Source organism: Ylistrum balloti, unplaced genomic scaffold (genome assembly GCF_031769215.1).
Source record: "Ylistrum balloti isolate Yb309-2 unplaced genomic scaffold, AGI_CSIRO_Ybal_v1 Utg369650, whole genome shotgun sequence".
NCBI lineage: Eukaryota > Metazoa > Mollusca > Bivalvia > Pectinida > Pectinidae > Ylistrum > Ylistrum balloti.
This window is the reverse complement of record NW_026781906.1, coordinates 506,308-532,814: the sequence shown is the minus strand read 5'-3', so window position 1 is coordinate 532,814 and position 26,507 is coordinate 506,308. Positions and strand designations below refer to the sequence as shown.

The following is a 26,507-nucleotide window of genomic DNA, read 5'->3' as shown; positions in this document are numbered from 1 at the left end:
GCCAGGGTAACGTTAGTTTACTAAAACACACTTAATGTGATCTAAGGCTGGGAGGCCAGGGTAACGTTAGTTTACTAAAACACACTTAATGTGATCTAAGGCTGGGAGGCCAGGGTAACGTTAGTTTACTAAAACACACTTAATGTGATCTAAGGCTGGGAGGCCAGGGTAACGTTAGTTTACTAAAACACACTTAATGTGATCTAAGGCTGAGAGGCCAGGATAACGTTAGTTTACTAAAACACACTTAATGTGATCTAAGGCTGAGAGGCCAGGATAACGTTAGTTTACTAAAGCACACTTAATGTGATCTAAGGCTGAGAGGCCAGGATAACGTTAGTTTACTAAAACACACTTAATGTGATCTAAGGCTGGGAGGCCAGGGTAACGTTAGTTTACTAAAACACACTTAATGTGACCTAAGGCTGAGAGGCCAGGATAACGTTAGTTTACAAAAAAACACACTTAATGTGATCTAAGGCTGAGAGGCCAGGATAACGTTAGTTTACTAGAACACACTTAATGTGATCTAAGGCTGAGAGGCCAGGATAACGTTAGTTTACTAAAGCACACTTAATGTGATCTATTTCTGATTGAATAACTTTGAATATATTTTTTACACTTGACGAAGAGACATCAAAGAAACATAACGTTAACCCGATACATATTCATCGCTACCAGTACAGACTATTAGACTTATTAGCATTCAGGGATACAACACCGACAAGTGTCGGGAGTAAGATATCGGCACTCTCTGGTAATTACTCTCACAATCTGGTATTCAAAGAACAACCATCAAAGATTTAATTAACATGATAATTAAGCATTCAACTGTAGTGATATGGATTTTATTGTCGTTTTGAATGACAAAGCTTTGTCGGCAAATATCAAATTGTGTGTTATTGTACAAGTAATATGGTATGTTTGCCTGCAAAACGCTGTAATTCATTAAACCTAAGAAGCTATAAGAAGGCAGTCAAATCTTTAATTGACATTCCAAAAGCATGCTCCTGTTTTACGTCGATAATGGGTTGATTTAAGCTAAACAAGTCTTATGTATTACCGACCGTGTGTCGTTACCATCACCGTCACCATGGCAACAATAATAACGTTGCAATGGTCACCCGCTGGATGATATTTATCTTACCCAAAATCTCACCTCGTTCTGGTTTAGTTATATCGTTGAGTTTTAATGTACGTGTAAAATTTTAGTGTAAACATATTACCGAGGGATATTAACTATACTATACCGTGTGCCAGACGCTCATTGTCACGCCTGGCTGTTCGTTACAACCCTGGTTCTCTTTTGAGAACGTGACATTTCTATGTTATAACTAGATAATACCGTTAGAGATATATAGCAACTATGACGTGTTCTCAAACCGTATGTTGACAATGCAGTGTATTGTTCCTTAATAAGTTGATGACTGGGAGGATGGTTTCATTAAGTAAATGTTGCTATGTATTTTGAAGATTTGTTGTATATACATGTGTATTGTGATGACGCTATGGTGTAACCTGTAATTAATGTTGTCCTTGTATTGGTGAGTTTGCTTATGTTGCCCTAGCATTGACACTTGAGTGCATTATATTCTGGTGTGTTGACGCTGTACTGTATTGTGTTCTGGTGTGTTGACGCTGTAGTGTATTGTATTCTGGTGTGTTGACGCTGTAGTGTATTGTGTTCTGGTGTGTTGACGCTGTAGTGTATTGTGTTCTGGTGTGTTGACGCTGTAGTGTATTGTGTTCTGGTGTGTTGACGCTGTAGTGTATTGTATTCTGGTGTGTTGACGCTGTAGTGTATTGTATTCTGGTGTGTTGACGCTGTAGTGTATTGTATTCTGGTGTGTTGACGCTGTAGTGTATTGTATTCTGGTGTGTTGACGCTGTAGTGTATTGCATTCTGGTGTGTTGACCCTGTAATGTATTGTATTCTGGTGTGTTGACGTCGTAATGTGTTGTGTTCTGGTGTGTTGACGCTGTACTGTATTGTGTTCTGGTGTGTTGACGCTGTACTGTATTGCTTTCTGATGTGTCGACCCTGTAGTGTATTGTATTCTGGTGTGTTGACGCTGTAGTGTATTGTATTCTGGTGTGTTGACGCTGTAGTGTATTGTGTTCTGGTGTGTTGACGCTGTACTGTATTGCATTCTGGTGTGTTGACGCTGTAGTGTATTGTATTCTTGTGTGGTGAGGCTGTAGTGTATTGTATTCTGGTGTGGTGAGGCTGTAGTTTATTGTATTCTGGTGTGTTGGCCTGGTAGTGTATTGTATTCCGATGTGTCGACCCTGTAGTGTATTGTATTCTGGTGTGTTGACGCTGTACTGTATTGCATTCTGATGTGCTGATGCTGTAGTTTATCATATCATTGTATTGCAGATTCACCTGATAATTCAATGTTTTTTTTTTATTTTATTTAATTGGTTTTGTTGAATGAACACTTCTAGAAATGTCACATTTCGAATGTGATAGACTGCATGACAATACCCCAATTGAAAGTCCATGCCTAGTGTATCAACTACACCAGAATGCCGATACAGTAAGCACCATTCAACTGACCAAGGCTTTACCTAAGTCAATTGTCCCCCTGGAGGTCCTAATCTCGACCCGTACTCTTTGTAATTGTATTAATTCCATCAGGTTTCGGTTCGTTTGCAATAACTAGCGAGAAATATGATAAACACAATGTTGACGTATGCAGGTCCACTTGCGGTCAGTTGGCCTGACTGTTAGAGGAATACAGTGATTGATCCTGTTCGGAACCCCAATATCATTTCCTGTGTTGTCATCCTTTCCCCTTGCAGTTATTAATGACTGTCATGAAAAGACCTTTACTTTGGCCGAGCCCAAAAGTAATGAAATTCTGTCGCTTGAGGGTCGCTCGTCAATAGCCGTGCTTTGGTAGATAAACGGACGTCCGTTGACTGGACAGCATCCCAAATTAAAGGTCAGTTCTATTATGACCATGACCGAATCTAAGAGAGGAACTATATATGAAAATATGTTTCCGTGTAACATACAGCTGATTGGCCGTGTGAGGCTTCTATTCAGTTTTCTTCCGGATGTCAATCATGATAGCAGTAGCTCGACATGAATTGCTGCAATGATAACAATGACCATGTTAGGGCATGAACGATGTTTCTAGGCTTCTTAACACTCATACCTACAATCGTATTTTTTGGTGTCTGGTCGATGCTCAAACTTGCAAACTTGAAAAGTCAATTAAAGTTGGTTCCATATATGTTGGCATTGATTGATTAAATGTTCCACCAAATGTTTATGGAGGGTCTGTAGCTTGTATGTTTAACCACAAAGCAGGAGACAAATACACAGGGCCAGTATATACAGACATTTTCATTTCTTGTAAATTGAAATTTTATTATTAATACAAAAATAGGCACAAATACTTGTCTCCTTTCAGCATTTCTATCATCCTCGATACTCCAGGGGTTACGAACACTTTCGCTCTCTGCACCGCTGGAACATGTCATGGCAAAATTGAAGCCTAATTTGATTGGTTCTTGGGAAAAAACACAGGCAGATACTCTCCTTTTGAAGATTACAAAGGAGCGAAACACACGCCATACCGTTATGCGACATCGAGATTCGTTCGATATATACATCAAAGGATCAAACTAGTCTCTTCGTCTTGTCCAAAAGTTGTAGGACGTGGAAACTTCAATTTTGCCGTAACATGTTCCTGAGGTGCAGAGAGCGAAAATGATCGTAACTATTGGAGTAATGAGGATGATAAATATGGTGAAAGGAGACGAGTTTTAACTCGTAGACAAGTATCTAATGTTCGGAATCATTATACACTAATGTCAGCCTGATTTTGGTCTAAAAAGAATTAACGTAACATGCAGTGTTGAAATTATCATTTATGCATGATTGAAATATTGACCGCTGACTTGTGATTGACATAAAATATGCCAATTACTTTTCAACGATATTCATCCTAATCTTGAAAAGTAGCAAACAGGGTACAATGATCAATCGATTGCACGAAGCAGAATGTACTCTCCATCTCTGTTCGAAAGATTTTAAATTTTAAAAAATCGAGCCATGAGCATCTTTAACGCCTTTTAATGATTTTTAACGTTCCTAGATATACGTGTACCGGTATTTCGTGGATCATATATTGATTTCCTATCTCTGCTCTTTCACTGAAAATCTTGTCCTGTTGTAATTATTTCTGTCTGGCAAAAAGAGTGTATAAGTTAAGTATTCTTGTAGACACTGTTGTCATGCCTTCCTTGTCGTCCATACATCTAACTTTTAAAGTTGTTTGTGGCTGGTGTTGGACCTAACCAGGTTTACTACAAAGCAAAGCTTGTTATTTAACACCTGTTTCGACCATGCAGAAAACAACTGGGTGTATTTCTAGAAATTGATAGAAAATGATACCTGTATGATTACATGTTTAACAATTTCGTGTTTTGACTTTTCTATCGATCACTTCAGATTTTTCTCAGTCGCCTCAAACTTTTGAGAAAAAGCACTTAGTATCACGGACGAGTTCTAGAGGGAAGAAAGCCGTATAATGTCCTTTGATCATTATTTTACTCCACTCTTTCTAATTCTAAATTTGTATTGAAAGGTGATATCCACTTGTGTGCTTTTGCACAGTCTCCGCTCTGTTCAGGAACGCATGGTCCTCGTCTCCGTGTAAATCTTTCATTTGTTCATATTTTGCCCTAGTTCGATTGACCTTGAGTTTGGATTATGATTATGTTGACATGTTGGTATTTTCTTATTGTTTTCTGTACCTACCCATTCCACTTTCCCGGGTTGGTCAGTGAAAGCAAAGTCTTCAGAGGTAGACGTATATCAATATTCTACTTTAATCATTAGCAATGTTTCTCTTCATCCTTTTAGTGCATCTCTATAAAGATTATCCTGATCCAAAAATTTCCATAACTCATCATCCTAACCGCCACAACTGACAGCCATATTTATTGTTGTCAAACCCTGTGTGAGGTCAATGGAGATCTGTAACTTAAGGCCAGAAACGGCATAGTATGAGATGAACGTCGTCTCGTTTCTGTATTTCATTTCAGCGTGACTATGCTTTGAAAAATCTCCTGAGGAAAGCGTATGCAGAAAAAATATCCGATAGCAAATTACAGCATGACGAACACTAGTTGGTTTTCGGATTAAAACATCTGCCCTATGTCATTATACATGTAATATTGCTTCACAAACAAGGGCTGGATTGGAATCGATGTTGTTTGCCAATCCAATCACTTCCAACTTGACAAGAGGTGTGTTTATATAACCTGACTCCTTCCTTCCAAAGTATTCGTGGTCAGCTCGTCTCAAAGATAACAGAATTAACTTAGAACGAAGTAACTAGGTTAACTTATTAGAAATCTAGTCCAATATAAGACTTTTAAATATTTACTAACCTGTGTAAGAAAAATAGTAATCACGATAGAAAAATGCTGCTTTATAGGAAAAGTATTAAGTGTACACACCCCGTAAATGGCGACATCGCTAGCCAGGACTTAATTAAACAATAGAATAGATATGAATTATACAGACTGAGTGAGTCCTTCTCATATCTCCTACATAATTACTTTGTTTATACAAAACATCTCTGTTATAACCACAATGTCCAGAATTATTACTATCATTGATTGAACAGATGCAATGTTCTCTCAGACGTCTGTATAAATATTGACTTAGAGATAAAAACCTTGGTTCACAAAGCAATCACCACGTAACGTCGTGACGATGACACACTTACTCATAGACGTAACAATGGACGTTGTACACCACACAACGTCGTGACGATGAAACACTTACTCATAGACGTAACAATGGACGATGTACATCACACAACGTCGTGACGATGACACACTTACTCATAGACGTAACAATGGACCATGTACACCACGCAACGTCGAGACGATGACACACTTACTCATAGACGTAACAATGGACAATGTACACCACACAACGTCGTGACGATTACACAATTACTCATAGACGTAACAATGGACGATGTACACCACACAACGTCGAGACGATGACACACTTACTCATAGACGTAACAATGGACCATGTACACCACACAACGTCGTGACGATGACACACTTACTCATAGACGTAACAATGGACGATGTACACCACACAACGTCGAGACGATGACACAATTACTCATAGACGTAACAATGGACGATGTACACCACACAACGTCGTGACGATGACTCACTAACTTACACATACGTTACAATGGACGATGCAATATTGATATCTATTATGTAATACGGCTTACCAAAGAGCATTTGAAATATTTTTCATAATGATATATATAATACTATATATGTTTCAGAAGGAAAAGGTATGGTGACTGATTTTTGCCTTTTCTCATTTTTTTCTGAAGCAAAAACCTGCTTTACGGCGGGTTTACACCTTCAATTTTCTACGCGAAAATGCATCAAAATGATCGAGAGAAGATGTCGTTTTACACGTGTAAAAATCTCGCCTTTTCGCGTAATTCTTCCAGCCTTTTCATCTTTTTGCATTGTCATTACCGACCCGAAAAAACACTGAATGTTTTCTTTTCGTGTTGTGAAATTAATACGTTTAGTGTGGCAAAAAAAAATGGCACAAAGCATACTCCATAGAATAGATACGTCACACATGCTATTATTCTCAAACACGTCACAATAGGATCGCCCCATCATTTTAAGTCACATTTCTTTCGTCATTTATGGTGTATTAGCAGTATTCGATAGTCGCAACATTTGACAATTGGAAAAAAAAACCCAAACAGCTACGTGTAATGTAGACGGAGATATCACTCAAACGTTTAGAACTCGGTAAGGGGCCCAACCCTGGGTTACATTAATATTAATTTGTCTACGAAAGGGACACCAAAGTGTGAAGAGACCAGATCAGGCTTCCCTATATAGCCTTCGAGAAAGAAAATAAATATGTTACACAATAGGAGGCCATGTATGGTCTGAAACAGATATCGGCTTTGATATAACGGCGAACATTTCAGCAGAGTATTCTGTAGTTCAGAATACTGACTCTGTATGTAATAAAGTTTATTAAATATTCTGCAGATATTTGTTATACAAAAAGACTAAATTAAATTACACATAAAACAAAAAACAAAAAAACAAAACAATTCCAGAATGTCAATATAATCTTAATTCAAATTCAATAAAACCAGAGCAAATCATGATCAGGAGAAAGATTTATACGAAGATTCTGAAATAGTACAAGGAGAGGACCAGGTGTTCCGGAACAGTAAGTGGGTAAGCGTCTTCTGCTTCATCGACGATCCCGCCATGTAAACATTGGTCAATCCAATTTTATAAGATAAACAATCAATCCATCCCCACTGACCTGAACAGTCTGGCATCGACGACATGGATCTGATGAGTGTCTGTGTCTGAAACTGATGAATAACATTCCATTCCTGAACTATGTGTCGACTAATTTAATTCAGTGAAAAAGCTACAAGAATTTCACATGATTATACATGTATGTCTCGGCTTTTTCATTCTGTATGTTACTTCCAGCTATGTTCACTTTAATCAATTGTTTGTTCAGCAAAATATCGATTTTTTTTTTATTTAATTCGAATAAATAGGATGTGATTACTATATATCTATATTGTTTTTGTTTATTGGTACATTGCCAAACAAAAACTGAAAATTTTATATCGAACAGAATTTTAAGAGAAATGGTAACGACGACGACGACGAGACGACGACGATAACGACACCGTCGGAAAAGTAACTCCATAGTTCTCATCCGCGACTTTTTTCGTCGCAGTTGAGAAAAAAATAACCGGTTGAGTCAAAAATAACCGGTTGAGTAAAAAAAAACCGAAGAGGCGCTGAATGAAAAACCCAACCAATTTAACAAACTGCCACAAAACTACCAACAAAGTCAAATATCGGTTAATAAATCATTTTATATTTGAAATGTGCATTCAAAGCTGTCAATGACTTGCTTTCATTTCCCCCCGTATCGAGCAACAAAACGTAAGAACTTCAAATAAATGGAAATGTCTTCAAACGAAAGTGTTGATTCAAGAGAGCTAGATTGAAACATTTTGAAATAACTTGTAGGGGTAATTATTTGGTAAACCCTTATTACAGTACGGAATCACTAGTTGTGTTCCTGAGAACTAGTTCGTGATGTCCTGATGCTGTTAGCGGGTGATTCATTTGTAAACCAGCACAGTAAGACTAACCCAGGATGTAAAAAAGCCTACATGTGTACAGTAAGAATATAACTGGAGGCAAATCCAATTTACTCCGCTTTGAAAACAACATATCCAAAACCACAATTACGTAATTGGTTTGTGCCATAGAATGGCTACTGGTTGGATTTCTTTAATGGAAACGTGTCATCGTAACCTCTGGTTTAGAGAAGGACCAATTTTTTAAGCTGAGGGTATTGAATGAATATTTCATAGGTTCAGAGAAGGACCAATTTTTTTAAGCTGAGGGTATTGAATGAATATTTCATAGGTTCAGATAAGGGACAATTTTTAAGCTGAGGGTATAGATTGGATATTTCTTTATTTCAGAGAAGAACATAATTCCTTTGAAGAACAGATTTCATATGCTGAGGAGGGGGTTGGGGATGGGGATGTGGATATGTGTGTGTGTGGGGGGGGGGGGGGAGTAGGTGGTGGGGGTGGCGGGGGTGGCGGGGATGGGGGGATGGGGTGAGGGTGTTATCAAGTTAATATCAGAGAGGTCCTTAAAAGAACAAGTTTCATCATCCTCGATACTCCAAGGGTTACGATCACTTCCGCTCTCTGATCCCCTGGATCATGTCATGGAAGAATTGAAGGTTCCATGTGCGACACCTTTTGGACAAGACGAAAAGGCTAGTTTGATCCTTTGATGTACACAGACGAATCTGGAGCTCACATAACAGTGTATTGTTATGACTTTGAAGTTGGGTGTCGCTCTTTTGTAATTTTCGAAAGGAGCGTATCAGCCTGTGATTGGTTAGTTTTTTTTTCTCCTGGAACCAATCAAATTACCGTTCAGGAAACAGTTACCACTGAGAAGACAAGCAGCTTTATCTCGTTAGACAATCACGCCGGTTCTATGATTAATTTTGATAATCATATTTAGTTTTATTTTAAGAAAATAAATGAGAATGTATTTAGATAGGTCACTCGGGTGAACTAAATCAGACGTCATACTGGTAAAAAATGATAAGAATGAAACCGGTCTGGGCTCTGCTCCTATCGCTTTAATCAGTTCCTTGATCAGTGATGTCTCTTTATCAATTAGAAACGGCTGCAGCGGTTTGGTTTTGACTTTCTGGAAAGCCTTAAAAATAACATCGTATAATTTAATATAAGTGTAGTTATTAAATTAAAGAAGACTTTGCTGATAATCTCTACTATTCTTCTTCTGTCTTATTTTACTTAAACACAGGAATGTTAGGTTTACAGAATATACCCTCTGCAACACTCAGACTTATCACGACTTTCTAATGATGTAGTTACGCCGACAGGATATAGTGCCATCACTACACGCCTACCATTATGGGATGAAGATCATGAAAATGTGCCAGACATGTTTCATAGAGATCATTTTATTCATTCATCATCTGACTGATATGCATGTTTGTTTATGATAGCAAGGAGACGGTTGTCATAGGCTACGCCGGTTGCCCAATTCCTTTCGCCAGTAAAATCATGACAATAAAAAACTCTTAAATAAAAAGTATGTGGTAGCCAAAATGGCCATCGTATACAGATTTCGCGTGAGATACACATGATATCTTTGTCTGGTGTAAAGTGATTACCACATTCATAACCGGGGCTCCATGTTTGTTCAGAAACACGTTACGTGTTCCTGTAGATGAACATTATTTGCTGTAGTTATCCGTGGTAGAAGGTCCCACTTGAAAACGTATGATATAACAATGATAATCTATCATCGCCCTGTCTGTCTCACACCGTGTTGTCTTTTATTTAAATGGTAATATATTTTAAGAATTCCATTTCTACCCATTAATTTGGTTCGATGAGATCGTTTTTAACAATGCAAGCAATTATAAAAACAATGATTTTGTTTGCTGATTGCTTAAGTAAAAAAACCTTCTATCAACACAAAAATGCCATGTACATGATTAGTGTATGCTTAGCGCGGCCATTAATTTTAGCCTTCTCTCTGGGAAATTACAAATAATTCCCCAAAGATGCCAGAAAGATGGGGTCTTACACCGGTTTAATGAGACATTGATATCAGGACGCTTCCGATCAATACGTTAATATAGAAATAGTTTTTTTTATATGGAGACTAACACGTGAGTCCATTTTAAGCTGTCATATCATATCAAGTTATATTGCACAAACCACCGAGGGTCGACTTTTTAATGCCTTTGGTTGGCGGTTCGGATATTCAGCGTGAAATTTCATTTTAAAAAATTTGTTCAACAAGACATTTTTTCTATATATTCTTAGCTTATTAATTAATTTGATGTAAACGTCTCTCACACACAGAGTGCTGGAACTCCCCTACTAACAGCAAGACTTGTCAACCGATTCCTAGAAATGATTGGAACAGCGCTTGTTTATTATGTTTCAAACGAAATTGATTGAGTTTGCACATTTCAGAAATTAGATTCATGTCCTACTTACCTTTAATGTCTGATCTGTACAGATTTCATCTTGGCGATATTTGATTAATAGTATGTACTAGAAAATTAAACAACATTTGCTATTAACCGAAATCCTCGACAGTGAGTTTCCCTCTCGCTCGTTCATCGTCATGAAAGCAAAAGTTGCACGCACCAAATCGCTTACACGCAAAAATATACAAACCTGAAATTTCCGCAGCGTTTTTGCTTACAATATGTAGAGATGCATGCTTTCATTTGGCAATAAACACATGCTGTGAAGTAGATTACTAAATTTTCTCTATAACAGAGTCAAATTGTCATCTTTGGATATTTATGTGATAAAAACCGAAAAAAAGATATGTTCTTATATACACTGAGGCAAAAGCTTTTGATAGATTTCGAAGTACACTTGAAGAAATCCTTGTGATTAACTAATGGAAACTATCATCCATTTCAGATCAACCAAAACTATTAAAATGATGACTCTGACGTCACTAGAATATGAATAAGAAAGACTTAATCAGTTTTGAATGACAGCTACATTTATCCAATTAGGTCGGCCTTGTTATCTGCCAGCCAAGAGACATCAGTGCGAGACAGTGGTTACATACAGTTTAACCTCCTGCCGTAGGAAGTGGATTACGTAATAGTTTGGCAAACCCGCGGTTCTTTACTCAGCCGAACTGTCTTTAAAAAGGCACGTCAGCAGTGTCACAGAATCATATACCTCTAATCGCCTGCATTGCTCTGGTGTGTCCGAAAATATTCGATAAAGGAATTTACTAAAGACACGCACTTAAAGACACTTTACTTTTCAATAGTAAAGATAAGAATAAAATAGATTCAAGTTATGAATTAAACTGCATCGTTCAGTTTTTTTAACCATCTCTGACTTATAATATCTTAATTCTGAACACCACCAGGTTTTGTTATCTTCAAAGTCCTGTTAAGGAAGGTTGGTATCTCATGAAGACAGTCTGCATTTTTTTATATGAAATCCAAAAAATTCTTATATTTTATATATCGATAGCATAGTGCATTCGAAAAGAATCATTATGTTCTCATGATCTGTTTGTCAATCGCATACAATGTGTGTATGCTCTCAACAGTTGCCCTGCAGTCTCCATGTTATCAATCGCTTTCTTTCACCTTTATTTCCAACAAAACAAATTGCCCTAAAGACAGTTTGTTGAAGAGAAAAACCACTTTGCCATCGAAGGTCTGAATTTTACCTAGATCTTAAAGTATAACATTCATCGTACCGTTTTTTGTTGATATTTTTTCATATTTCCAAATTTCAAGAGGTAGGATTTTCTGTGTATTCTATGAAGTAATAGGGGAAGGGGGAGGTAGTGGAGCGGGGAATGAACCCAGGGTTCCGACTTAACATCCCTTCGAAATTTTTTTTTGAATATTTTAATAAATCTTTTTATCGTACTTTGATATATCTAATTTACACTGTGTTTGTAGAAATCTCAGGAAACACAATGTCACTCAAGAAATCTCAGGAAACACACATCAAAGTCCTTATGTTCGTTTAGTGAAACGAGCAAAGTGCTTTTACATCAAATTTGCATAGGTTTCAGAAAAAAATTATACTGTTCTGTAAAGAAAAATCTTGATCACTTCTTTTGCCAGTTTGTTGTATACCTTGTTCTCATTTGCCAGTTTGACGTTATTTAATTAGATATGACAGATGAAGTGGAAGCGGAAGACGCTTACTCTTCAGGTACTCCTGATCTTATTCTTGTACGTTTTAAGGAGTAAATCTTCCTTTCGTTCACACAGTGCCCTGACTGTACTGGTTTTTAGTTTGGATAGGGATTCTGTAAGGTTTATATCTTGTTATTCTACTGCTCCAGTAACAATGACTATTTACCACATGTAAGTTATCCAGGCGTTACATAAACATGACATTACGTTACCAGTGATCTGGCGAATTTTTACTAACGAAAACAATGTATGTTTTATTTCCTGCAATTAGAATAACGCTGATAGAAAATATTGATTCCCGATTGTCCCTGTAACAAGATGTGCTCTGATGTATGGGGCATTTGAAACGTCTCCTTTCTGAAAAAATATTATTAACGGAAAATAAATCGTCGATTAATATTGCTACTTGGGAGGATGTTGCAAATAGCGCTGGACATGAAATAAGACATGTTTATCGATCGATATTAGAAATATTGAATAAAAAAGACCAAATCGATGGACAGATTTCTTCCATGGCGAAATTGGCGCTTGAAGTTTGTTGACGATGTCATTTCCTTGTGTTTATGCAAAGTTGTTTTTAGAATAAACAAAGAGAGAACATTGATATCGTTTCACAAATATTTGGACATAACAATTTGGTGCAGGGGATTTGAACAAAGACGCAATGCCTGGTTCGCGGATTTCGATTAAAAAATACAACTCTCTCATATCTGTTATAATGATGTGTCCCAAGTCACCGGGTATTTGCTGCTGGTAGACGTGATGCATCTAATTTATCAACCATAATTGGACAAAAAGCACACAAGTGACAAGTGACAAGTGACTTCAAAACCGAAGCTTCCGTCAAACGTCATTATCTGATATCGCTTTCTGTTCAGGTTTAAAAACTAGTAACAATATTTCACCGATACCATTATTTGTACTTCAACACATTGGCATAGTTAAACGAAAGTCAAGCTAAACATCTCATTTGAATCATTAGCCCGATAGTTCATTGTCATTGTATTGTCCGGCCAACGGATTAAAACCACAGACTATCATATATCAAAGCGACAAATATGGCATCAAAGTCCGAGGCGACTAATGGGCTTCCTCTTGTAGACTAACGAAACCCGTAACACAGTCAGCTGTATGATCAAAGATATACAGACGGCTTGTGGTGTTTTGGGTTAAATAAAGATTATCTGTAGGTGATAACGAGGGAAACGGAAAGCAAAGGTCACACACCTGTACACTGACAGCGATGGTTTGGTTTTGTGATTATGATTAACAATTAATTTTTATTTTTATTTAATTTATGGTTGATAATTAGTCAATATCCTGAAATTTAACATTTTCGTTTGAAATAAGTAGATACGTGTGCACTAGACGGAGGTGTTTAATATCAGTTAAAATAAAGCAATTAATCAGCACAGTAGAATAAAAATGTACTGCATGGAAATTCACACTGGTGAATACAGATGATAACGCCTATATCTTCTAAAGCACGTGAGAGGAGGAAAGAAAGGAGCGATAAGGGGGAGGAGGGGGAGTGAAAACAATAATCCTAGCTCTCTGTTCTAGTAGTCAGATTGGAGGGAGGGGGTGCGACCACCACAATCCTAGCTCTCTGTTCTAGTAGTCAGATTGGAGGAAGGGGACGTGACGACCACAATTCTAGTTATCTCTTCTAGTAGTCAGATTGGATGGAAGGGAACGTGACGACCACAATTCTAGCTCTCTCTTCAAGTAGTCAGATTGGATGGAAGGGGACGTGACGACCACAATTCTAGCTCTCTGTTCTAGTAGTCAGATTGGAGAGAGGGGACGTGACGACCATAATTCTAGTTATCTCTTCTAGTAGTCAGATTGGATGGAAGGGGACGTTACGACCACAATTCTAGTTCTCTCTTCTAGTAGTCAGATTGGATGGAAGGGGACGTTACGACCACAATTCTAGTTATCTCTTCTAGTAGTCAGATTGGAGGGAGGGGACGTGACGACCACAATTCTAGCTCTCTGTTCTAGTAGTCAGATTGGATGAAGGGGACGTGACGACCACAATTCTAGCTCTCTGTTCTAGTAGTCAGATTGGAGGGAGGGGGCGTGACGACCACAATTCTAGCTCTCTGTTCTAGTAGTCAGATTGGAGGGAGGGGGCGTGACGACCACAATTCTAGCTCTATGTTCTAGTAGTCAGATTGGAGGAAGGGGACGTTACGACCACAATTCTAGTTATCTCTTCTAGTAGTCAGATTGGATGGAAGGGGACGTTACGACCACAATTCTAGTTATCTCTTCTAGTAGTCAGATTGGAGAGAGGGGACGTGACGACCACAATTCTAGTTATCTCTTCTAGTAGTCAGATTGGAGGGAGGGGGCGTGACGACCACAATTCTAGCTCTCTGTTCTAGTAGTCAGATTGGAGGGAGGGGGCGTGACGACCACAATTCTAGCTCTCTGCTCTAGTAGTCAGATTGGAGGGAGGGGGCGTGACGACCACAATTCTAGCTCTCTGTTCTAGTAGTCAGATTGGAGGGAGGGGGCGTGACGACCACAATTCTAGCTCTCTGTTCTAGTAGTCAGATTGGAGGGACGGGGCGTGACGACCACAATTCTAGCTCTCTGGCATTTTGTTCTAATAGCCAGATGGGAGGAGTGAATGTTTCTGTTCTAGTTGTAACATGGGAGTAAAAAAATAAGATTTGAAGGACGATAGGGCCTGTTTAATATAACTAAAACTACTCAGTGTCATTTACATGGATATAAGAAATTGGAAACGTGTTTCTGCAGGGATATCGATATCAAGTGTCTATACAATATTTAATTTACCAAACGCATGGTATTATGGACCAATTGCAACATCGTTAAGAATATTTTATCTTTACTTTTAGACTTGTCAAAATTATAGGGAAGTATTATGGTCGCCATAATGAGATCATTTTTGTTGTCCTTGTGTCCTACGGATTTGAACAAGTTTAATGCTCCGTTAAATGCTCATAGTGCCATTGGTGTTAACCTTGTTCTTATATGGGAACGTGAAATTACTTACTTGGATTTACCAACGTTTTCATGCAGAGTGCCATCGGCAGAAGATGCCTAAATGTTGACAAGTTTGCTTTTTGTCTTTGTGGATATATGGCTCTAATATCATTAAAAAGTAAAAAAGAAAAATCACAAAAAATAAACCGTCTGCCTGTTAAAGTTATATATGACATATTTGATTAAAATCATGTCTTTAGCGTCAGTATTGTGTTATCATTTCGTCGCCTCTGTACTTTATTAAAAAAGGTTAAAATGAGAATCTTTTTGGTTCAGTTTGGATTGATCAGGTTCTCAGAATGGCCCTTATCGTTTTATCCCTTTCTTCTGTTAAAAGGTACAGAATTTTTCAATCCAATTTTATTGCCACCTCAAACAGATAAGAGACCAACGACGCTCTTTGAATATTAAGACGTCAGCGATTTTTAAATCAAGATATAAATCTATCACGAAGCACTAATGTCTTTTTTCATCGCAGTAAAATTTTAAGAGATTAATGGAAATATTTAGTAGTTCGTGATCATAGCTCAGTGGTTGGTAACATCGGAATCGACTTCCTGGCAGTTATACAAAAATGTTGTCTATTAAAAACTATAACAAGACAATCAATCATAACTCGATCTATTGACAATATCACATTTTAAGGGAAATGCGATCTCTTAATCATAAACGTTTATAAAACAAGTTTGTTTCTGCGATTCACTCTAGAGTCAGCTATACAAATGTTTTTAAATCAACTCAAATTACTCGACTTAAATTATTACAAAAAATCATGAAAATGGTTTGATTACCCTGGCGTCAGCTACACAGAAGTTCTTAAAATAACACAAATTACTCTACTTAACTTCTTACGGAATTTAATGAAAATGCTTCTAACGAAGATTTTTTTTCATAGCAATATTATGTACGATATAAGACGTATTATCGTGTGGTTTCACAGACAACTATAATGACAAATACGTCATATTCTACGTGAAATGTTACGCCATTGTAGCATGGTCCTCGTTTTAACTAGAACAATTAAATATTGTATATATATATTTCATATTTTATTGTATTGCTATGTCGTTTGTTCCAGATTTTTCCGGATTCTTTCATCAAGCTGTTCCCCGATAGATATGATATAGGACTCATCACCTCCGAGTTGCTCATTCATCAGAGAGAAAATGGCGTGTGTGTTGTCATCCAGGATCAGTTTCTTGCCGACGGCTTCCTGGACGGTTTGTGGGCTTTTGATGAGGACCAAGCCGGAAACTTTTCCAAAAACATAGTTATCAGCAGCAAAGACGACTGAGGACCAAGCCGGAAACTTTTCCAAAAACATAGTTATCAGCAGCAAAGACGACTTAAAACTCTTATTTTCAAAGCTTCATCTAATTCATGAAAACGGATGTAAGGTTGTAGTAGTTCATTGTGTGCCAACATTAGCTAAGCGGGTTATTGAGATCGCAGAACTAGCAGATCTGTATACTGCTGGGTACGCGTGGATTTTATTTGAATCGAGTATCACAGAAAACGACGAAATTTTTCCCAGTGGTTTACTTATCATTTCACCGAAACAGGACACAGATCATCTGTCTGAAATTTTGAACAGAAGTCTGAACTCTTTAAAGACTGGTATCCCGTCGGTGTATTCCCATCATGTAGCAAACATTTCTTATTTCCGGGACCATCTCTATAGGTAAGTCATATATTTCCGGGACCATCCGGGACCATCTCTATAGGTAAGTCATATATTTCCGGGACCATCTCTATAGGTAAGTCATATATTTCCGGGACCATCTCTATAGGTAAGTCATATATTTCCGGGACCATCTCTATAGGTAAATCATATTTTTCCGGAAACATCTCTATAGGTAAGTCATATATTTCCGGGACCATCTCCATAGGTAAGTCATATATTTCCGGGATCTTCTCTATGGGTAAGTGATATATTTCCGGGACCATCTCTACAGGTAAATCATATATTTCCGGGACCATCTCTATAAGTAAATAAGATATTCCGGGACCTTCTCTATGGGTAAATCAGATATTCCGGGACCTTCTCTATGGGTAAATCAGATATTCCGGGACCTTCTCTATGGGTTAGTCATATATTCAATCATCTGAAAAGAGAAATAGATCATGAGTTATTCCGTTTGCAAACGACACATAAAAAGTTACTTACCACGGCGATACGTCTATGTTTTAGCTATATAACATCTCTTCAATACAACGAATCCAGTACAGGGCTCTCATTCGACGCCAGCAATAAGAGACGAACAAATATGACCTATGATCTTATCAACAAAAAGGGAGAAAACTCTTGCACCAGCTGGGCCAATGTCGGGCATTTTACCTCCTACAAAAGCGACATTAGATCAATCTTATGGCCTGGCAGTACCATTTTTGGGCCTCTAGTGAACAAAGGGCAGTTTTATCGTGTTGTCACAAGACCTGCCGAACCGATGGTATTTATAAAAAACAAAACAGATGGCGACGAACCCTGTTTGGGAGAAATTCCATGTTACAAACCATTAGGAGAAGGTTTGAAGTATCTTCATCATCCAGATTTGTCTGGCGACACTAACAGAGCGCTATTGAATGTGTCGTACGAGATGTACTGTTGTAGTGGTATCGCTGTGGACCTACTTGATGCACTTTCAAAAGATCTCAACTTCAACTATCTGTTATATTTTCATGAAGACAACGATTACGGAACGTACGAAAACGAGAGTTGGAGCGGAATGATGGGAGATATAACATCCGAACGCGCTGATATTATAATCGGAGCTTTTAGCATAAACTCAGAGCGCTCCAAAGACATCATTTTCACAGAAGCATTTCATGTATCAGGATATTCCATGGTGACTCCATCTGCACGAACGAAACCGGCCATTGACGCTTTCCTAGCGCCTTTGGACTGGTCTGTGTATTTCTGTATTTTTCTTAGTGCAACCGTAACTGGTTTTGCAACTTCCATTTTAGAATGGAACAGTCCATTTGGATTAAATCCGTGGGGTAAGAAACGCAGTAAGAATTATACATTAGGGTCGGGACTTGTGATGGCTTTCTCTGTTCTGTTCGGACACACGGTCAGTACAAAATCTCCGAAGGGATGGCCAAGTAAAGTTCTTCAAAACTTCTGGTCGGGACTCGCCATTTTTATCGTATCAAGTTACACAGCAAATCTAGCTGCTTACCTGGCAGGCAATATCGGTGAAGACCAAATCAGTAGCATCTACGACGAGAAGGTAACGTTGATAACATGAAAAAAAAATCTGTTCAATTGCCACAAAACGTCTTTTTTCAGAATTCAAAATAAACCTCAGAATTTTGTCATAGGATATCAAAGTTTACTGAACTGCATTTCTATTTTCACGCTTCATTAAGTTGCCTCCTTGACGTCGTCCTTTCTAAAGAGTAAATATAAATTTAACTGATATTAATCAGAATTCATTTTATTTCGAATTTCGAATACAGCAATTTTCCGTAATACGATAAAAAATTTTCCTCGTCATAAATTAAGATCAACCCAGCACTGCGTTATTAAACTCACTTTCAAATAATATTGTAGATGAAAACAGCTGCTTAAAGAATTCAATCAGTCCATGATTTTAGTTGTTAAGAAACATGCTGATTTTCAGATTAAGTGACTGTTAATAGCGACATTTCATTGTATTACAGATCAATTCAAAAGCAGTCTCGTCCATGAGGTCCAGCGCCGTGGTAGAGTACTTAAGTAAAATCAATACTCACCTAAGCAGACGACTGATCGAGAGAGATTTCCAATCTACCTCTGACGTCATTTATTACCTGAGGTAAAAAAAACATGAGTTAAGGTAATGAAGAATTTGATTGCTACAGGAAAAGTAAATAGTTCTTTATGTCTCCCATCTTCGTTTTCATAATATTTCCATGCTGGAAGCCGACCAAGTGTTATTACTAAATTAGGTTGACTCCAGATTTGCATGATGGATGTCGTCGATGCAGTAGAAAACGCCTATCATTCATGAACATCTGGTCTATTTCTCCGTGTACTTTCTAAAAGGTCTTTGTGTTAATTCTTTGTTCCCATTTGGCCATATTTTTTCATAATTTGAGTATGTCAACACGTCGAATTTTTCTTTGCTTTCATCCTAACATCAGTATAACGAGAATATCTTTACAATGCTGTATATTAAGTATAACGAGAATATATGTATAATGTTTTCAACGAGGGATAACGAGAATATCTATGATATATAAATACATTTTGTATGTACATTGTGACAAAGGAAATATGAAAATTGAAATATCTACGCATTCGACCATAGTGACTTTGAAACTGTGTCAAGGTCATTCATTTCAACAAACTTAAAATAATTTCACTCTAACATGCTTACAGGTGTACTAAAATGCTGCGTCGATTATCCATCATAAATATATCATACTTAATAAATACTAAATGATTTTCAGATATATGACCGAATCACACACCGCCTTAAATAAACTGAAACCGATATTATCGATGTGTATACCGTTTGTAGAGGCCAGTGTTATGTTTATTCATTAGGAAAGTGGAATCAATGTCAAACACTCTGTTACGGCTACCGGGCGGTCTATATTGACCTAGTGGAGCTCCAATCAATGCTGTATTTTCTGTAACAATCATTTTCTGGACTTTGTGTTGTAATAATATACGTTTTGTTAATGGGCTAGTCGTCTCAATCCCTCTACACACCCAACAATGCCCCTGATTCCGTTTTTGTCACACTGGGTGTTATATTGTGTAATGCATATGTACACGTTTGAAAGCCATACACACAGTACCAGTTAGTAACAACACTCTTTCATATGCGAGTATTGAGGGACACAAAATGTAACTAAAGCTCTCTGGTCAAAATTTTGACACGTGGGTGGTGAAATATACATACGGTACAAACATACTGAAGGGTATTCTCTCTCACGTTATTCTTGAGATATCCCAAAGCATGTCCCGCCTGTCTTTTCAAAGCTCGTGACACACCTAGATTTTCCACTACCGAGTCAATATTGCATCAACCCTGTATGTAAATGTACGTCTGTAATTATGTTTCTGTTTTACGACTGAAAAACAAAAATAATATATATATATATATATTCAATTAATGCGTTTAAAATGAAATCCTAATTAGTTAAGAAACATATCGTGATTTTATTTTATATCTGTCTGAAATGTTTTCTGAAAAATGGAAACCATGACTCTACAATGTATGTGTACTTCTCGACAGATGTGAATGTTTCTCTCCGGGCAGTATTACACAGGTGGACAGGTATACACGTACGCCATATGAAACGTTCACGAGAGAGCACTCGCGGCATCGCCTCACAGATAATTTGAGCACAGGCTGTCTTCTTTGATCTCGAATACAAAACGAAGAAAACAAAATTAGACCTTGCTATGGCGAAAAATGTAAGTTTTTGGCAAGCTGATGTAAAGGAGGATCTTGAGTGAAGAGCAGATTAAAGGGAGGCTACTCTGAGACTAAAACATCGCATTATTTGTTGTAGGAACGAGGGATCTGAGGTGTACTTGGATGACACTACAATCCTCGAGTACGCGCTTTCCGTATACGATACGAACTGTTCTGTCATCTTCTCCGGACGAGAGTTTGGAGAAAACCTGTATGGCTTTGGTCTAAACAAGAACGATGTCTGGCTCAGGGTAGGTATGAAAAACAGTATCAAGGTAGATATAAATTGAGACAATTTCACGGTTCATATCATAACTAATAACTAATTTATAGTTTCGTTTACGAAGATTGCACAAAAGATACACAAGTGAATAGCACTTTTCTGATACAATTTTAGAATTAAAAACTGCAGCACACAGCTGTTTAGATTCCATGTAATATGATGTTACAGCGCCGTCTCTCGGCACGCCTTATAACTTATTCTTTAGTGTCCATGTAATATGACGTGATAGGACCGCCTCTCAGCACTCCTCATGATTTATTCTTTAGATTCCATGTTATATGATTTTACAGGACCGCATCTCGGCACTCCTCATGATTTATTCTTTAGATTCCATGTGATGTGATGATACAGGACCGCCTCTCGGCACTCCTCATGATTTATTCTTTAGATTCCAGGTGATGTGATATTACAGGACCGTCTCTCGGCACTCCTCATGATTTATTCTTTAGATTCTATGTGATGTGATGTTACAGGACCGCCTCTCGGCACTCATCATGACTTACCTGGAGAGTGGATGTATTGACGATATTCAGCTGAGGTATGTCAGTCGGCGGGAATGCAGCTCCAAAAGAAACACCTACATCCAGTATGGTTTGGAACATACAGGTGGCCTTTTCATTGGTCTGGTGTGTGCCGTATTCTGTGCAGTCCTACTGATTGGACTAGAGCATATCATATACTTGTATCTCGTGCCTTACATCAGAAACAAGCGCTCCAACAGCAAGTGGAAAAGTAGGAACCTCGAGTTCATAAATCAGGTAATGTCTAAACCAAGGATATTGTAGAGAATTCCTGTGTGTGTTCACACAGGACCCTCTAGTGTGCTCCCAGCTCCTAACTTATACGTGATACGACGATGTAACTTATATATCGGAGACACGTCTGGTCAGTTAGGTAGTCAAAAGTCAAGAGAGCGCTGCCATGCGGGTTCGCGCCAAACTGTCACGGGACCTTCACGAGGTCTTGCGGTGTTCAAGTCACCTTGCGTCAGTGGTGACAACCAGGGGAGATAACTTCCCCCGTTTTTCACTACAATATTGCAAGGTATCATTTTGGTTTCAGGATCGGTTATAATTCTCAAAGACTCAATATGTACACATATTTTTCCTCTGTAGGTAAATACTCAATGTGAAAATAAGGTTTAACCTTAAGCTACGTGTTATTGCAACATAATTCGTTTCCGGTTTTTCAAACATATTGCTATAACCTTTGTAACAGTTTGAAAAAAGGCTCGAAAAATCATTTTCCGTTGTTATCTTTTTTGTTCCGAAATATTATCAAGAAATTAAGGGTAGTTGATTACCTGGCCAAATTTGAAGTATAATATCAACCTGTTATATTACACTGAAAGGGAGTGTATGTCGAGACAAATCGGTGTACAATATAGAAACAAGAAGGGACCATCAAAATGATAAATACGTGTGCTTTCGTTGCATCTGTAACATCGAGCAATGAATGAATCAATATCAACATTAATACTTTGTAGAAACACATTGAAATATGATTAGTGTATCTAAATTTCATCAATGAGAAGTTTTCATTTTCACATAGTAGTATTTACGAATTGGCTTGTAGGCTGATTCGGGGATGTCAATATCAAAACTGCGACGCCGACCATAACACTAAATGTTCTTAAACCAGGCAGTATTTGTCCATCTACATTTTATGGCCAACTATAACGTTTTGTCTACATTTGGGCCGACAGTTACGGTCTGTCTGATGTAAATGAATATTTTGATATAACAGTCTTTCTTACGTAAATCGACGCTTGGGTCAACTTAAACGATCTGTCTGATGTACATGTAAATCGACGCTTGGGTCGACTTAAACGATCTGTCTGATGTACATGTAAATCGACGCTTGGGTCGACTTAAACGGTCTGTCTGATGTACATATAAATCGACGCTTGGGTCGACTTAAACGGTCTGTCTGATGTGCATGTAAATCGACGCTTGAGTCGACTTAAACGGTCTGTCTGATGTACATGTAAATCGACGCTTTGGTCAACTTAAACGATCTGTCTGATGTACATGTAAATCGACTCTTGGGTCGACTTAAACGATCTGTCTGATGTAAATCAACATTTGGGCTGACGATCTTTCTTGGATGAATGTACATTTGTACTGATTGTTACGGTCTTTCTTGGGTAAATGGACCTTAGAGTCGCCCGTGACGGTCCCTCTGAGGTAAATAGTCATTTGGGCTAGCCATAAAGATCCTCTTGAAGTAAATGGACAATTGGGCCTACCGTAAATGCCTTTCTTGGGTAAATGGACGTTCGGGTCGACTGTGACTACATTTCTGATGTAAATAAACTATTTGGCAGTCGTAAAAGTCTTTGAGAACATTGACAGTTGGGCTGGCGGTATATGTCTTTCTAGCATAAATGAACATTTCATGGCCAACTGCTTGATCTTACTGATGTTAATGAACTACTGATCCGCCCGTAAAAGTCTTTTTTGAGATAAATGGATGGTTGTGCCGGTCGTAAAACCCATGTAAACGTTCATTTGGACCGACATCGCCGACGTAAATGGTTTTTATGATGTAAATGGGCGGTTGTTATTGAAATCAGAGAAGAATCTCTCAGAGGCTGCATATTGTGATGGTGATTAGAAATATTTTTTTGCAGATTAAAACCTCGTTTTACAGTTGCGTGTACTTATAGTTTCTTTTAAAAGTTAAAAATAATGACTTTACGAAGAATTTCTTGAAATTGGTAGAACATGATGCCGGTGTTGGATTTGTATACAGTATTTGTATCAATGACAGTGTTAACACTTTATCAATCTCTACTTCAGCGTCTCTACCGAACCATTATGAGTCACAAATTGGTATCACCCCAACAGACAGCTCGTGAGATGGTCAAACTAATGAAGGACAGACAGTTCGCTAGACTTTTTCAGAAAAACGAGCTCAGCCGGCCAGTAAGTCTCTATATCTACTGTTTGTCTCCATTCTCTACACTAGACTAGAACGGTCAATACCTGATGTTTACGATCTGCGATCTGTGTTTACTTCCGGTTCAAATAGGTTTTGATCTATGTGATCTTTCTAAAATTGAGTTCAATTTTAATTCAAATATTCAATAATAAAGTCGTGAAAGTTTTCTCTAATCATAGCCACTTCTTTCTCTCGACTTGTACAGGTAAAGTTTTTTTCCTTTCAGAGATTAATAGAATCTTTCATTCTGTTAAGGGTGAAATAGTGGATCTCAAAACGAGAGGGGATTATTAAGTTGTCAAACACGAGGCTTGCCGAATGTTCGACAGCTTAATAATCTCCCCCAATGGTTGTAATTCCCTTATTTCACCATAAAGGGAAGGATGCTTATTTTTCTCTGTCCTTGTCCTCGGCAGCATCGCGTTTTTCCAATTTCATTGTCATTTCCCTCAAGTTGAGATCCTCTTATATCACCTCAAAGGACGTTAAAGATTCTATTCATCTGCGCATGCTTTTACAATGACGACGTAATAGTATGACGTCACAGTAACAATTAGATGATGTAACTTTTCAATAACACCTCGTCAACGATGCAGAGCATTGCAAAAACAACAAATGACGTGTTAAACAGCCGAAGATGGTAAGAATAATCATTCACATCCTTGTCGGTTAGATGGGGGTGATATCTGCGCTCGAGAAAAGATTATTAAGTTGGAAATTACTCGAAAATCACAATGTTTGCCAACTTAATAACCTTTCACCTCGGGGTGAGGTCATGGTCTCTAGTGTATATGCACCTTAAACATGCTGCCTTTTATGGTTACAGAAAGGACCCCCTCAGAACGACACGACCGGCTTACGGTTTATGGATCTCACAGACAGTATAATGAGGTGATACATACTTCCTTTTCTTTTTTATCTACTTAATAACACAAATACTTAATGACATTTATTTCGTAGATTGATGAGGAAACAATTGAATATCGTTCAGTTATGGAAAAATGTGTTTTAATAATGTTTGGAAACCTTTGACTTATCAAAACTCCAATGTCTCGTACATTTTTTTCAATAAAAGTGACTAGTTGTTTAAATATATATTTTATGGTAAGAGGTTTGTGTCAGCCTTTTAATGATAACTGCACGGCAAATATTGGCATTCCTGTAGGCCCCTATACATTATTTTGTATTTTCGTCACAGATCTCATAAAAACCAGGACAAGTCTGTCTACGACACGAATGAAAACAGCGTCATCTTCAAGACCTCCACGTCCGGAGCTTTGTACCAGGTTTCAGAGGAAAATGAAGACGACATTGAAGAGGATTTATTCGATAACGTAAAATTCACCGTTGAAGACGAACAGTCATGCGAGGAACAAGAACAAACAAGTAGCGATGTTTCGTCAACGTTAGTAACTGTAGAAGTTGTGCCAAGCTCCGTGGCAACACCCAATAACCTCAAACGCCTTGAGGAAGGTGGTCAAGAATTACACCAAGGCAACAAACCGGAAACAAGTCCTGCTAATAAGGTTCAGGTTAACTGTTTATGGAAAAGACATTCATCGGCTAAGTACCCCGAGAGGGATGCAGACCCAATGATCCGTGGAGCAAGGACTAAACGGATACAATCCGAGACTTTTTCGGATAATCGAATATTCCCGACAGTTCCAGATAATAAATATTCGGATAAAAGTTTTTGTGGGAAAAAGCAATATGTAAAACAGCTTTCTGATAACAGTTATTCTGATAAAACAACGCACAATGATTTACACCGAAAGTTTGGCACATGGCCCTCTCTTCCTGCCATGGAAAACCGTCCGTCGGAAGTCTTTCAGAGGATTAAAGAGAGTCACAGAAGTAGTCCTTCTATGACGTCATCTATGCAGGAACCATCATCTTCAGACACAGCAAGACTTATCTCATCTCCCGATAATGATTTCAACGATTCAGGTGATAACGTTAACTATTACAAACATTCTTTAAAAATGAAAGATAATCGAGTAAAATCGACTATCAGACGACACGCCATTGCCAAGTTTCGTCGTCAGTCATCGTCGGTCTTGGATGAATGTGCGGTAGATGCGCTGACAAAAGAAGACCTAATGGTATTATGGAAGAGATCTGAAATTGAGCTTCAGACAAAACTCAACAAGGTGACATTACAAAATGCACATTTGAAAAAACTTCTACGGATGGTAGATAAAAGACGAACAAGTAAGGGGAGTGACGAGCACGTGGACTCGGAGTTATTGTGTACCCGACTGTGAATTCCGGAATACCGGGGGATAGACCCGGAGTATGTGTACCCGACTGTGACTTCCGGAATACCGGGGAATAGACCCGGAGTATGTGTACCCGACTGTGACTTCCGGAATACCGGGGGATAGACCCGGAGTATGTGTACCCGACTGTGAATTCCGGAATACCGGGGGATAGACCCGGAGTTATTGTGTACCCGACTGTGAATTGCGGAATACCGGACTATAGACCCGGAGTTATTGTGTACTCGAGCTTGACA

General features: G+C 38.2%; 1 protein-coding gene across 1 annotated transcript in view; it reads left to right on the top strand.

Annotated features, from left to right (window-relative positions):
• The window catches only part of LOC132556254 (glutamate receptor ionotropic, NMDA 3A-like), a 50,569-nt gene extending 24,313 nt beyond the window's left edge, over positions 1–26,256 (top strand). The window contains exons 2-10 of the mRNA XM_060220641.1: positions 16,431–16,598; positions 16,648–17,033; positions 17,544–18,585; positions 19,019–19,152; positions 20,864–21,017; positions 21,523–21,807; positions 23,851–23,976; positions 24,819–24,883; positions 25,191–26,256. Of these exons, the coding sequence (XP_060076624.1) occupies positions 16,431–16,598; positions 16,648–17,033; positions 17,544–18,585; positions 19,019–19,152; positions 20,864–21,017; positions 21,523–21,807; positions 23,851–23,976; positions 24,819–24,883; positions 25,191–26,256 (3,426 nt within the window). The remainder of the gene's footprint in view (positions 1–16,430; positions 16,599–16,647; positions 17,034–17,543; positions 18,586–19,018; positions 19,153–20,863; positions 21,018–21,522; positions 21,808–23,850; positions 23,977–24,818; positions 24,884–25,190) is intronic.
• The last annotated feature ends 251 nt before the right edge of the window (positions 26,257–26,507 follow it).